General features: G+C 38.1%; 1 protein-coding gene across 1 annotated transcript in view; it reads right to left on the bottom strand.

The window, feature by feature from the left end:
* Nucleotides 1–1,539: 1,539 nt before the first annotated feature.
* Nucleotides 1,540–13,463, bottom strand: part of LOC139749891 (uncharacterized) — a 226,424-nt gene continuing 214,500 nt past the window's right edge. Inside the window, exons 9-10 of the mRNA XM_071664275.1 lie at nucleotides 6,687–6,914; nucleotides 1,540–4,893 (exon numbers count right to left, since the gene is read on the bottom strand). Coding sequence (XP_071520376.1) covers nucleotides 4,855–4,893; nucleotides 6,687–6,914 — 267 coding nt within the window. The 3' untranslated portion in view covers nucleotides 1,540–4,854. The remainder of the gene's footprint in view (nucleotides 4,894–6,686; nucleotides 6,915–13,463) is intronic.

Raw genomic sequence — 13,463 nt, forward strand, 5'->3', positions numbered from 1 at the left:
CCCACAGACTACTTTGGTTCATCTTATCTGTTTCATATGCCCTGGTTCTCCCTACTGACAATGTCACACCCCATACACATCCACCAAATTCATTCTATCCTTGATATTATGTGACCAAGTACTAAAGCAACAATGAAGGCAGAATGAAAATGACTTACTTAGGAGAAATATACAACAAAATCTTTAATATGTGTAAGGCTTTGTACAGATATGTAAGACACCATGGAATAACCTATAAAGGTAATTAGATTCTAAATGTAAGAATTTGCTAACTGGATGTTGATGAAAAAAGAAATAAGTCTAGCATAAGTCTTAAAGATCAATCTAATATTAGGAACATGCACAAGGAAATGTGTGGCTAAGATGTGGTATCAGAGTAGTGATTAATCCATAATTCCAAAAATCAATAAGTACCACTTTGGTACTGTTCTTAAGGTGTCTAATGTGTGGCAGTCAAAGTGTGTCAGATTTTCTGTTTCATAAGTGCATATCTCTGCTCTTTTGACAGGAAAGGTGTCAAAAATGCAAACCAATTACAGCCTTGCATTGTTCGAACAGTTCAGTTACTGCTCGTACCATATTGCCCTAAAGCCAATCAACAAAATGCATCACCCCCACTGTCATTCATAACTCTGGAAATCACATTTATGTTGTGAAATTTGACATATTATTTGTCATTCTATACATCGCAAAGAATAAGTTGCCCTATAGTCAATCAGCAGAATGCATCAGCCCCCTTGTCCTTCATAATTCTGAAAATTGCATTTATAATCTGAAATTTGACACATTAAGTCATCCTAGAAAATGTAATCATTTTTGGTTCTGCGCCAATGTTATATCTGCATCACATTGAATTAGCATGCCTTAAGGACTAAAAATCATACCTGGCATTATATGTTACTTCAGATATTATCCTAAGAATGAGAGATTAATTAGATCACAGCCGCTTTATCAGAGAAACTGGGCACTAGCCAGAGAACCAAAAACTGAAAATTCTTGTTACTGAAAGTTTACGCAAATATAATCAGACCTGAGACAATAAATCAACTGCATCAAAATTTGACAATGTGGATAGCAATAAGTGTAAGTGGTTCATTCAGGCACAAAAAAATATGCCTCTATGAAAACATGCCAACAGCCAAAGGTGTCAACTTCAACATGTAGTAGAGTATCAGGTAAATTCTGTTTAATGTATATAAGAGTTTACTTTCATACGTATTTTGCTGCATTTTTTTTTATATGTATGTACAGAATAGTAGACAATATGTAAAAGGGGGCCCAAATTCCAAGTCAGGTAAGTCTGTATATTAATACAGTATGCAAAAAGGGTGAATCAAGCCAGATTTTCAATAGTGTACTGTAATTGTGTAAATCCTTAAAAAATCTTCCAGTAAATTAAACAATAATTATAGTTGATGTTCCATCATATGGTTTAAGTGTATGATTATTTATTATATTGTCATCAATATATGTCTACTATATTTTCAACTTTTTTTATAACTCTTCTGAAGGAGGGTTATGAATAATACTATTTCATATGTATCTATCACAATGTACTTAGTGAACAATATGTAGTGCACATTTATAATATGAAGTTGTACATTCATTTCAATGTCTTTTATAGCTAAGGCTGAAAACAGTAAGTAAATGACAATAAAGTATGAATTATGTTTTAGTTTAACTTATTTACCTTTCACTGAGATACAGGATGGCATTGCTGTCTAAATATCATGTACCACTGCCTGTGTCAGGAGGAGGAGTGACATGGCACAGTGAGCCAGCAACACTGTGGTTATCATATTCCCATACCCTGACCCAGTGTCATTGTTTTTCTTTTTCTGCCCTATGTAAAGATGGGTTAATGGAACTCATTCCACAAAAACGACACTCCTTTAGAACTTTCATTATCGCTTGACAATGTGTAAGTCAAATGATTTTTCTATCCTAAACCAAATCTCGTTTACGCCTGAGGAAAGGAAGTAAGAAAACTACTGTACCCATGAATCTTCTGTGTGCTGTAAGAGGTGGCTAACAGGGGTGGAAGTTGGATGCTGCAAACTCTTTCCTACTTGTACTGATACTTGCTATAAATGGGAACAGTAAAAGGAGCCAAACGAGAAGTTCTCATCCTACTTGAAGGCTTAAGCTGAGGTCTGAATATGTACAGATGCAACAAGGATAAGAAAAAGGAAAAGATAATTTGTTTTGAAAGAAGATTCTTGATGTTCTGGCTCTGAGAGAAACAACTCAAAGGAAGAGGAAGACTAGTTTGGGAAGGTCTAAAGGGTAAAGGCAATTCTGATGAACGAGTTATTGAAACGTGCAAAAGAATGTGAGTTCCTGACTGATGTGGGTGAGAATGAAAGTAGATTACGAGATGTGGGTGACTGTCAATGTTTACACAACTAATATCAAAGGGAGTGAAGAGAGGCTTCTTTCAGAAGCTGGGTGAGTCCTTCAGCAATTTTGATGCAAGGAATAAAGTCTTAATGGGAAATACGAATGTGCCAGCTGAGGGTACTGCTGGTGGTTATGGAGTACCTGGTGTAAAGGAAAATGGTAAACAAAATACTGAGGAATATGCTGAAAAATAATTGGTGAATACATGGTTTGAAAGAAAGAAGCATACATAAGTAGTAAGTGGTGCCGAGAGTCAATGGGATCTACTGGATTATTGCTAAAAGACAAGCAAGCAAAGGAGAGACTACTGAATGTAAATATGCTGAAAGGGGACAGCTAGTGGGCTGTCTGATAGTTTCTTGGAAGAAGCTAGTGTGAAAGTTTGTAGAGGTTTTATGAAAAGAGATGACATGAGTGAAAAGATGGTGAAGAAAGTAAATGAGCTATGAAAACAGGCTACAAGAAGAATGCTACAAGATGAGAGTAAATGAATCAAAGGGGTGAGCTAGGAGTGGAAAGTATTTAGGGAAGCAGTGTCTACATGTGCAGTTGAAGTGTGTTGTATGCAGGAGGGATGTGGGCATATGGGAAAGGGTAGTGAGTGGTGGGATGAGGAAGTTTCTAGTGAAAGAGAAAAGAAGAGTATCTAAGTGGTATCTGCACACAAGAGGTAAGATTGCTTGGGAGGTGTGCAAGAGAAATGTAGCTGAAGGTTTAAGAACATGTTGCAGGGACTGAAAAAGAAGGCAAATTGGAGATGGGTCAAAGAGTATCACCAAATGTCAAGGAAATGTTAAAAATGTTCTGGAAGGGGTGAATTATATGAACAGAAAACAGAAGCATTAGAGAGGGGAATATATGAGAATATGTTAAGAGGCAAAGAAGAGGTAATATGTTAACAGGCAAAGAAGAAATGAAGAAAAAATGAAGCGAGTAATCTAAGACACTGTTGAATGTATGCAGTGATAAAGTGATGGATATGGGGCATTTGTGGTAAGGTGATGAAAGAGGCAGTTGAGCTATGACAATTGGTTTCATTAAAAGAGAGGTGATTGATGCCTTGCATAAGATGAAGTGCGGAAACTTGTCTAGAGACGGAACTACATTTGAGTTTCTTAAGGAGGGCTGATAGTGTTGTTGATTGGTTTGTTAGGATTTTCAATGTATGGATGGCCCAAGCTGTGGTGCCTGAGGATTGACAGAATGCCTTTAGATTGCCATTATATAAGAACAGAGGGATAAAAGTAAATGCTCAAATTAGAAAGGTGTAAGCATTGAGTAAGTTGGTATGTTGTATGTGATAATCCAGATGGTGGTGGCATGCAGAGAGCCCAAGACTTAGGACAGGCATAGGATGTATGGACCAGGTGGTTGCTTTGACAATGTTGTGACAAAAAATACTTGGAAAGCAAGGGATTCTTTTGTTGCATTTATGGATCTACAGAAAGCATATGACAGAGTTGACAGAGATGCTTTGCAGAGGGTCCAAAAAATATATATTTAGGGAGAAATACCACTACATGCAGGGAGGAGTTTTATCAGGTGAGAAATATCTGTGTGCTAAAAGGAAGGGAGGGAGGTAAGTGGCAGTGAAGATGGGTCTGCATCAAGGGTGTGTGTGATGCCACTATCTATGATTATTTAATCTATTTGTGAAGAGAGTAGTGAGGGAGGCAAATGCAAGGATTATGAAGAGAGAGGCTGTTCTTCAATAGGCTAGGGTGAGAATGCCTGGGAAATTAGTTAGTGCCTAATTGCAGATAACACTAGAGGCAGATTCAAGAGAGTAGCTGCACAAGATACTGTACAAGTTTGGGAGGGTGAGTGAATGGAGGTATGGGAGGCTAGGGTCCAAATCTGGGATAGTGTGAGAAGGATGGAAGCTGGGAGTTCATATGAATTTTTAATATGAGTTTTGAGACTGAGACAAAATTGATGAACAATGACTGGAAAGCTCATCAAGATCTTAAAGAGGCCAGGATCTCTATTTTTAGATCAAACATTTTTTCTTCGACCTAGCAGATCTTTTTCATCCTTGCCTCTGAACTTGTACAGTAACTCATTAAATTTCCTGTCCATATACCTGATATCATCTTGATAATTAGTTAGCTATCCATTTATAATGTAGATATATTACTGTCTCCACATATGTTACTTCTGCTGAATTCTTAAGTTGATGGGAATCTGTTCAATGAATTAAGGTAATCCACCTTAGGTAGAGAAGTAGCGCTATCATGCGATAGTGCTGTGTCTCTTAAGAGTAGGGTAGAAGCACATCTAATATCTTGTAATACTTTCAGAAAGTAATCACAGGATAAAAGGAGATAAACTAGGGGCACTCATAGGAGACAGGCCTTGTTGAAAACACTGTAATGGTCCTATGCCTCAGTTTGCCGACATTCTTTCCCACTCAAGTTGACTTGGATTAGCTTGGATATCCAGGAAAAATTATATCTATAGTGCAATCAGTTGCCGTTTTCTCAATTCAAGTACCTGTGTATGCAGAAGAGTGATATCTGATCAATATAATCAAGTACTGAGAATTCAAAAAATTAATTAAGGCACAAGCTATCCAACTTAAGTAACTGAACACATTTGCATAAAAAATCTTTTGTTTCCCAATTTCTAATTACTGGAGTATGTATAATTAAAGCACCCTTTTTTTTTTATCTTAACCACAATATTAATCCTGCATAGTATATACACAATACATAAAAGACATAAGATATCAATGATGCATGCTAAATTATGGTTTATGAAACAAAATAAAAAATCATAACTATAATTCTTACACTTTCTACCCTGTAAACAAAAAGTGATACATCCAGGGAGGGACCAAATTAAAACAAACTTTATATGCCAACAGTATCACAACAGCATATTCTATTATTTAGCCATACTGGAAAAATATAATCAGGCAAGCTACATTACATTATTTATTGTACTATAATCCTGAGTTTATCTATCATAAGCTTCACAAATATATATCAAAGTAAGATTTCTACTGTGTATTTACAGTTCACAGTCAACATCCATCAGGCAAGTCCCATTAACTATATTCACTTCTGCCCCTCCATTCAAAGAACCCAGTTCAAAAATCCCCTCCTTCAGTTACTTTTCCTTAATAAAAATTTCTTAGTTGTGATACTGTTATGTAGATTCTACCCATTGTCAATTACTGCCATACATTTCCACTATCACTGCACATTTACAAAACATGTATCATTAAAACTAACCTACAGCTCCTCTTGTTATGCAGTTCCCTCAATTTCACTAAATGTTAATCACACAAGCATGAAACCAGTAATATTGTCTTTAGTATGTTTTCCCCTACTTGACAGCTTTTTCCTTCACTCGCAAGGTAGTGCCAGCAACAGATAAAGAAGGGCTACATCTACTCGCATCTTCTCTAGCTGTCATGTGTAATGCACCAAAACCACAGTTCCCTTTCTATAACCAGGCCCCACAGACCTTTCCATGATTTACCCCATATGCTTCATACAACCTGGTTCAGTCCACTGAAAGCACAATGACCGTTTATACCATATCATTTTAATTCACTTTATCTCTTGCATGCCTTTCAGAAAACTTCTGCTTGTTCAGGCCCAGATCACTCAAAATCTTTTTTACCCCATTCTTCCATCTCCAATTTAGCTTTCCTGTTCTCTCTTGTTCCCTTCACTTCTGACACATACATGTCATCTTTCAAAATTGTGTAAATATATTCTCACAGCAAAACCAGGGAGCAAGAGATGGGTATCATTAAAAGCAGGACAAAGGCACCCTTAGTTTAAGATGAGACCTTGGAGGACAGTACTTATTTCAGTGTATTTTTTCTCACTCAGTAGTTTGTAAGTATTGTAACCTGAGCTGATTTAAGATGTTTAGTAATGACTATTTGTGCAGATTTACTCTGCAGTGAAATACAACTTGAGGGTACTGTTACTTGTATTTTGATGTAAGGTACTGCAGTATAAAGAACTAATGGTCTGCCAATCTCCTCCCTGCCATTTATAAGATTTAACCTTCCTAAAGAAAGATGGTCACTATTTGAGAGGGAACTTTGTTTCCAGAGAAAACACATCCACAAAGCAAATATTTCTTAGATTTTTCTTTTTCTCAAACTTCATTCTAATTTCAAATGTACAAGGTCCACTCTTCCTTGGAAACTAACTAGAAACATACCAATCATTTATCACAACATAATGAATATTCTACCATTTAAATAAAAAAATTTGTTCAATCTAAACACTAAACACAACATTCATAGTCACAAGCCCACCTACCATTACCCAAAGAGAAAGGGGAATGAGCACCATCCCACTACCATCCAAGGACCTCGGTTCTGGCCTTATAATGTGAGTGACGTTGCAGACGGCCTCTAATTCTGCTGATAAGTTTGGATGTGACACTGGACACTTCCTATAAATCAAATACGAAAGGACTGGCAAGTTGCAATTGTCAAGTTGCTCCTTACAGGTAAGACAATACCCAGTTTCATACACTGCACAGGTCTGCAAGATAAAGAAAAAATATTACATTCTTTACATGTATTCATGAATGAATGAATCAATATATGTATAAAGATTAACAATAAAAATCACTTTCTCTGATTCAGCCATTCACTTTGACAGGGACATATATACCCAGGTGTTCACTGCAGCTGGGTATATATATTTAAATTTCTTAAACCGGCTGCCTCTGCTCCTACATAAATCATACAGCCATTAATCATTTTAGTGGTACTTCATACATTGTTACCAGATGCTACAGCCTAAATCTCTGCCATACATTAGTCAGGCATGTGGAGATGTCCAAAAGGTCTAGATGAGTTCTTTCCTCTTACATAATGTAAAAATCTATGAAACTGTGACTCTCAAGATAATATAAACTCATGACAAAAACCCTTAGTAATTATATTTGTTTGCAAAGAAAAACACTTCTAGACACCACATATCACTATATACCTGACAATATTACAGGAGTACCTTACACACCTGACAGTGGGGCAGCTGAAGTTAAAGTGTACACTGAACAAATACACAATGTTTCATCATGTGAGTAGTATGTCATTTTATTCAAAAATTACACTCTACAGTATGAAAATAACAAACTTACAGACATATTCTTTTGGAATATACTTAAGAATATCCTGTACACATAGGGTACATTGGATATTACAACTACTACAGTGAAAAGGTTTGAGACTGATGACACAATCATGGAGATTCAAGTTCCTTGAGTGTGTACATGAAACTGTCCTGTACCAGCATTTCGGTGAACACTCTAGGATGAGAGGGTTTAATTCCTTCTCATTACTAGATCCTATCTTCATACTGTCTAGCATGGATACTGAAAAATAACATATACACCACTTGGAAAAAGTGATCATGTAGTGATTAAGTAAATTATGTAGTAAGAAAGAAATTAATAAAAGAGTAGAAATAAGACAGGACTCAATGAAGAGATATAACTGTAGAAACTACACAGAACATAATCTCTGTGGGAATGTAGATGGGGAAATGGAGTTCGTAGTGGTGACAAGATTCTGTGAAATTTACAATGAAGGAGTAGAAAAAAGAGTATATCTAGCCTTAAATACAGAGGGAAGATTAAGGAAGAGGGAAGAATGGTTTTAATAAGATGCCCAAAAGCAAGGGACTTTTGAGATGTGCAGTGGCAGAGATACAATCAACACACCAGTCAATCAGCTTATGCAAGGTATTAGAGAACAAGGAATAAGTACAGCAAAATAGAAAGGAGGAACACAGAAATTTTAAGGAGAAGGCAGGTAAAAATCTAAAATGTTTCCATTAAATTCAAATGAAGTAGACTCAGTTACAAGAGCAACTAATCACATTAAGGGAATCAGAGGGAAAAATAGCAAGGATGATGCAATGATATGTGAAGAGCTGAATAACAAATTCAAAAGAGTTTTTACAGTTCTATCACTAGTGACATGGGATGGGGAGGAGGCTTTAGAAAACACTTAAATACCTTGAGAGTAAAAATAATAAAAATCAGCGGAAATACTTAGAAAATAATTTAAAGTATATAGTGTAAAGTGATTTTATCAAGAGAGTAGTAAAATGGTAGGAGAGAGGAGGTAATAAGAAGAGTGTGGTTGAGAAAGCTGAAATGGTCTAGACAAATTGAGAGAGTGAGTGAAGAGAGATTGGCAAAGAGGATATATGTCAGAAGTGGAGGGAAAAATGAGAGAGGGAAGACTAACCTGGAGATGGAAGGATGGGATGAGAAAGACTTTCACTGCTTGGCCTAAAATGCAAGAGGGTGAAAAGTATACACAGGATAAAGTGAATTTGAGTGATGTGATGCACAGTGGTTGGCATGCTCTATATGGATGAAGCAGGGCATATGAAGCAACTGGGGGAAATCACAGAAAGATCTATGGGGCCTAATAATAATTCATTGGTTCATTATATGTGACACCCTTTGAATATATGCAAGTGAATGAGGCCTTTCCTTCATCTGTTCCAGGTGCTATCCCACTAACATGGGAAATGACAAACAAGTATGAAAAAATCACTGTGGGAAGGGGTGGCACCAGGAATGGAATGAAGGAAAGCAAGTATGAATATGTACATGTGCATATATGTTTATGTCTATGTGTATGTTTAAGTACATGTATGGGCGTTTATGTATACACCTCGACAGTGCATTATGCATGGGAGAGCTAATGGACTAAAATAAACTTCATTAGTTATATCTACACACATTCTTGAAGGTGTGAAGACATCAATTCTGCCAAGTTTTTGAGAATCTATTTTTATTCGTTTTACTTTGTCATTGTTTCCCGCATTAGCAAGGTGGCGTAAGGACACAGACGAAAGAATGGCCCAACCCACTCACATACACATGTATATACATACACGTCCACACACACGCACATATACATGCCTATACATTTAAACGTATACATATATATACATACACTGACATTTACATATATACACATATACATAATTCATACTTGCTGCCTTTATTCATTCCCATCGCCAACCCCCTCCCCCCTCGCATGCACGTGAGGTAGAGCTGGGAAAAGACAACAAAGGCCACATTCATTCACACTCAGTCTCTAGCTGTCATGTGTAATGCACTGAAACCACACCTCCCTTTCCACATCCAGGCCCCACAAAACTCAGAAGCTTCACATGCCCTGGTTCAATCCATTGACAGCACATCAACCCTGGTATACCATATCATTCCAATTCACTCTATTCCTTGCATGCCTTCCGCCCTCCTGCATGTTCCGGCCCAATTGCTCAAAATCTTTTTCACTCCATCCTTCCACCTCTAATTTGGTCTCCCACTTGTCCTCATTCCCTCCACCTCTGACATATATATCCTCTTTGTCAATCTATCCTCAATCATTCTCTCCATGAGGCCAAACCATTTCAATACACCCTCTTCTCTCTCAACCTCACTCTTTTTATTACCACACATCTCTCTTACCCTTTCATTACTTACTCGATCAAACCACCTCACACCACATATTGTCCTCAAACATCTCATTTCCAACACATCCACCCTCCTCCGCACAACCCTATCTATAGCCCACGTCTCGCAACCATATAACATTGTTGGAACCACTATTCATTCAAACATACCCATTTTTGCTTTCCAAGATAATGTTCTCGCCTTCCACACATTTTTCAATGCCCCCAGGACTTTCGCCCCTTCCCCAACCCTGGGACTTACTTCCGCTTCCATGGTTCCATCCGCTGCCAAATCCACTCCCAGATATCTAAAACACTTCACTTCCTCCGGTTTTTCTCCATTCAAACTTACCTCCCAATTGACTTGTCCCTCAACCCTACTGTACCTAATAACCTTGCTCTAACTCAAATTTACTCTCAGCCTTCTTCTTTCACACACTTTACCAAACTGAGTCACCAGCTTCTGCACCGGCACTGTATCATCAGTGAACAATAACTGACTCACTTCCTAAGCCCTCTCATCCAGAACAGACTTCTCTCCCAAACTCTTGCATTCACCTTCCTAACAACCCCATCCAAAAACAAATTAAACAACCCGGAGACATCATGCACCCCTGCCGCAAACCGACATTCACCAAGAACCAATCACTTTCCTCTCTTCCTATTTGTACATATGCCTTACATCCTTGATAAAAACTTCACTGCTTCCAGCAACTTGCATCCCACACCATATACTCTTAATACCTTCCATAGAGCATCTCTATCAACTCTATCATAAGCCTTCTCCAGATCCATAAATGCTACATACAAATCCATCTGTTTTTCTAAGTATTTCTCACATACATTCTTCGAAGCAAGCACCTGATCCACACACCCTCTACAACTTCTGAAACCACACTGCTCTTCTCCAATCTCATGTTCTGTACATGCCTTCACTCTCTCAATCAATACCCTGCCATATAATTTCCCAGGAATACTCAACAAACTTATACCTCTGTAATTTGAACACTCACCTTTATCCCCTTTGCCTTTGTACAATGGCACTATGCATGCATTCCACCAATCCATGAGCCATACACACACTGAATATCCTCAACAACACAGTCAACCCCTTTTTTGATAATTCCACTGCAATACCATCTAAACCCACTGCCTTACAGGTTTTCACCTTCTGCAAAGCAGTCACTACCTCTTCTCTCTTTACCAAATCATTCTCCCTGACCCTCTCACTTTGCACACCACCTCAACCAAAACACCCTATATCTGCCACTCTATCATCTAACACATTCAACAAACCTTCAAAATACTCACTCCATCTGAGTCCAAATTATGCCACTCTTCACGAATGGCTGCCTCAAGCTTGGGGACACTGCAAGTATCCTTCCCTGAAATTTAGTACTTAATGATGCTCCACAAATTCTCTATCAGATTAATATATGGGCTATTTCCAGGTCAATCACTGATGAAGTGGATTCCACAGTCAGTTATCCACTGCTTCACAGATTTTGCCACATGGCAAGGAACACCATCAGTAGCTCAAGGTAGTCATGCTGATTCATGGTTTGATGTCTAGGCAGTATGACAAGGTCACCGATTCCATAATAAGAAAAACAACCCCAAACCATGAGAGAATCAGGGTGTTTAACAGTACTGAAAGTGTACCTGGGATCGAGTGGGTCACACTCAGGGTGCCAATAAACATGACAATTTGGTCCCCAGTCACAGAAAACATAGCTTCATCACTCCACAGGATGTGCTTCCACTTGGCCTTATCCGACTGAAGGTATCTCTTGGCAAACATGATCCTCTACATAAGGGTGAGGAGGGACTTCTTTCAGGCATGATGGTAGCTGGAGTGCAGGTCGTCGTGGATGTGTCGATGAATGGTCCTTATTGATGCTTTGCCAATCAGTCTTAGAATTTTTTTCTTTCAATCTTCATGCTGACAAACATGGATTAGTTTCTAGCTGACTTTTCAGGATGATTAGTGTGTGTGGTGAAGTCTTCTGAGCCTTCCTGGGTTTTCCGTTGCGTAGCAGCTGGTGTTGCCTTACCTCCACTGTTGTGAAATCTTAATGTCTATACCTGAATTGATCAGACACTAGCACCAACAATTCTCAATATTTCCCTTAATGGCTTTTATGCCTTCTATAGACTAATAATTGAGCTATTTACTCTTTTGTCAAGTCCTTTTGCTTTCCCATTGTGGTTGGAGAGCATGAAAACCTTCAGCAGTTGGGTATCAGAAGGGGACAAACTTGGATAGACCATCAACAAATATCAACTTCCCACTAAAGATAAAAGACAACCCAGTTATTTCCCTTGGCATGCTAGTAGCCTCTCTTGTCACTGCCTGATGCTTGATAACCAAAAAACTTCAGCACTCTGGCTATGAGAAATAGTGAGCTGGAATAGGTCATAGGAGTATGCATCGGCCCTCTTGCGCATAATGTCGAGGTGTGTATATATGCGTTATGAGTGGATGGATCTTTCTTCTGTTTCCATGCGCCTGTTTGCTGACAAATGATATGGTGACCAAGTATAATAAATAATAAATATGATTCTTTGATACTATTTTGAATTGTAAGGACTGCAAAATTATTCCATAAATAAAGTCACAATTCTCTGTATTTAACATGACCACACAATAGCTTAAGCAGACTGAGACTAAAACAAAGTGAGTATACCCCACGCTACCAAAAACAAGTGTGATAAGAAATGCACATGGTGTGGCATTGGAGAGTTTTTATCTTTTTTATTTCTTAGACTATCATTAATTAAAGTATTATTACTTGCCCAGTCCATTAAATCCAAAATCTGTTGAATTGAGGGTCTGCTGTGTTACCAACTATTGGGCTTTACAGAGAAACTAGGGCTTTATAGAGAAACTAACCAATTTGATAATTTATATGTAACTGAGCTCACTGAACTCTCTATGGGTCTTGCAGGAAAATCTGGTTTAAGTGTTTTGATAGGTCCATATGTATATTCTACCTCTGTATTCCCTGCACAACAAAGAAGGGACTAAAGGGGGTAGGAGGGGGACAGGTAAATAAAAAAGCTGAAAGAGGCAGTTGGTGGGATGTCTGATCACTACCTTGTGGATGCAAAGGTGATGATTTGTAGAGTTCTTAGGAAAAAAAGGAAACAGTATCAGTGAAAAGAGAGTGAAGAATGTGAGCAAGCTTGGAGAAGAGACTTGTGTGAAGAAAAACCAGAGAGGTTATGTACAGAATGGCAAAAGGTGAGAGTAAATGAAGCAAGGGAAGTAGATGACATGTGGCTTGCAAAAGATGGGAGGTAGGCTGATTAGAAAGGGCAATGAGTTGTGGGATGAAGAAGTAAAGTTGCTACGAAAAGGGGGGCATTTGTGTGGTACATAAAGGGTCGAAGTGCCAATAATCAGGGAATGTATAGGAGAAAGTGGCAGGTTGCCAAGATGAAGGTGCAGAGGTTGAAAAAAATGATAAATGAGAGCTAACGTAAGAAAGTATAAGTAAACTTTAAGGAGAATAAGATGTTCTAAAAGAAAGTTAATAATGTGTAAAAAACAAGAGAACATACAGGAACAATGGTGAAGGGAGCAAAAGGGAAAGTAGTAACAGG

The sequence above is a fragment of the Panulirus ornatus genome, chromosome 8 (genome assembly GCF_036320965.1).
Source record: "Panulirus ornatus isolate Po-2019 chromosome 8, ASM3632096v1, whole genome shotgun sequence".
Lineage (NCBI taxonomy): Eukaryota > Metazoa > Arthropoda > Malacostraca > Decapoda > Palinuridae > Panulirus > Panulirus ornatus.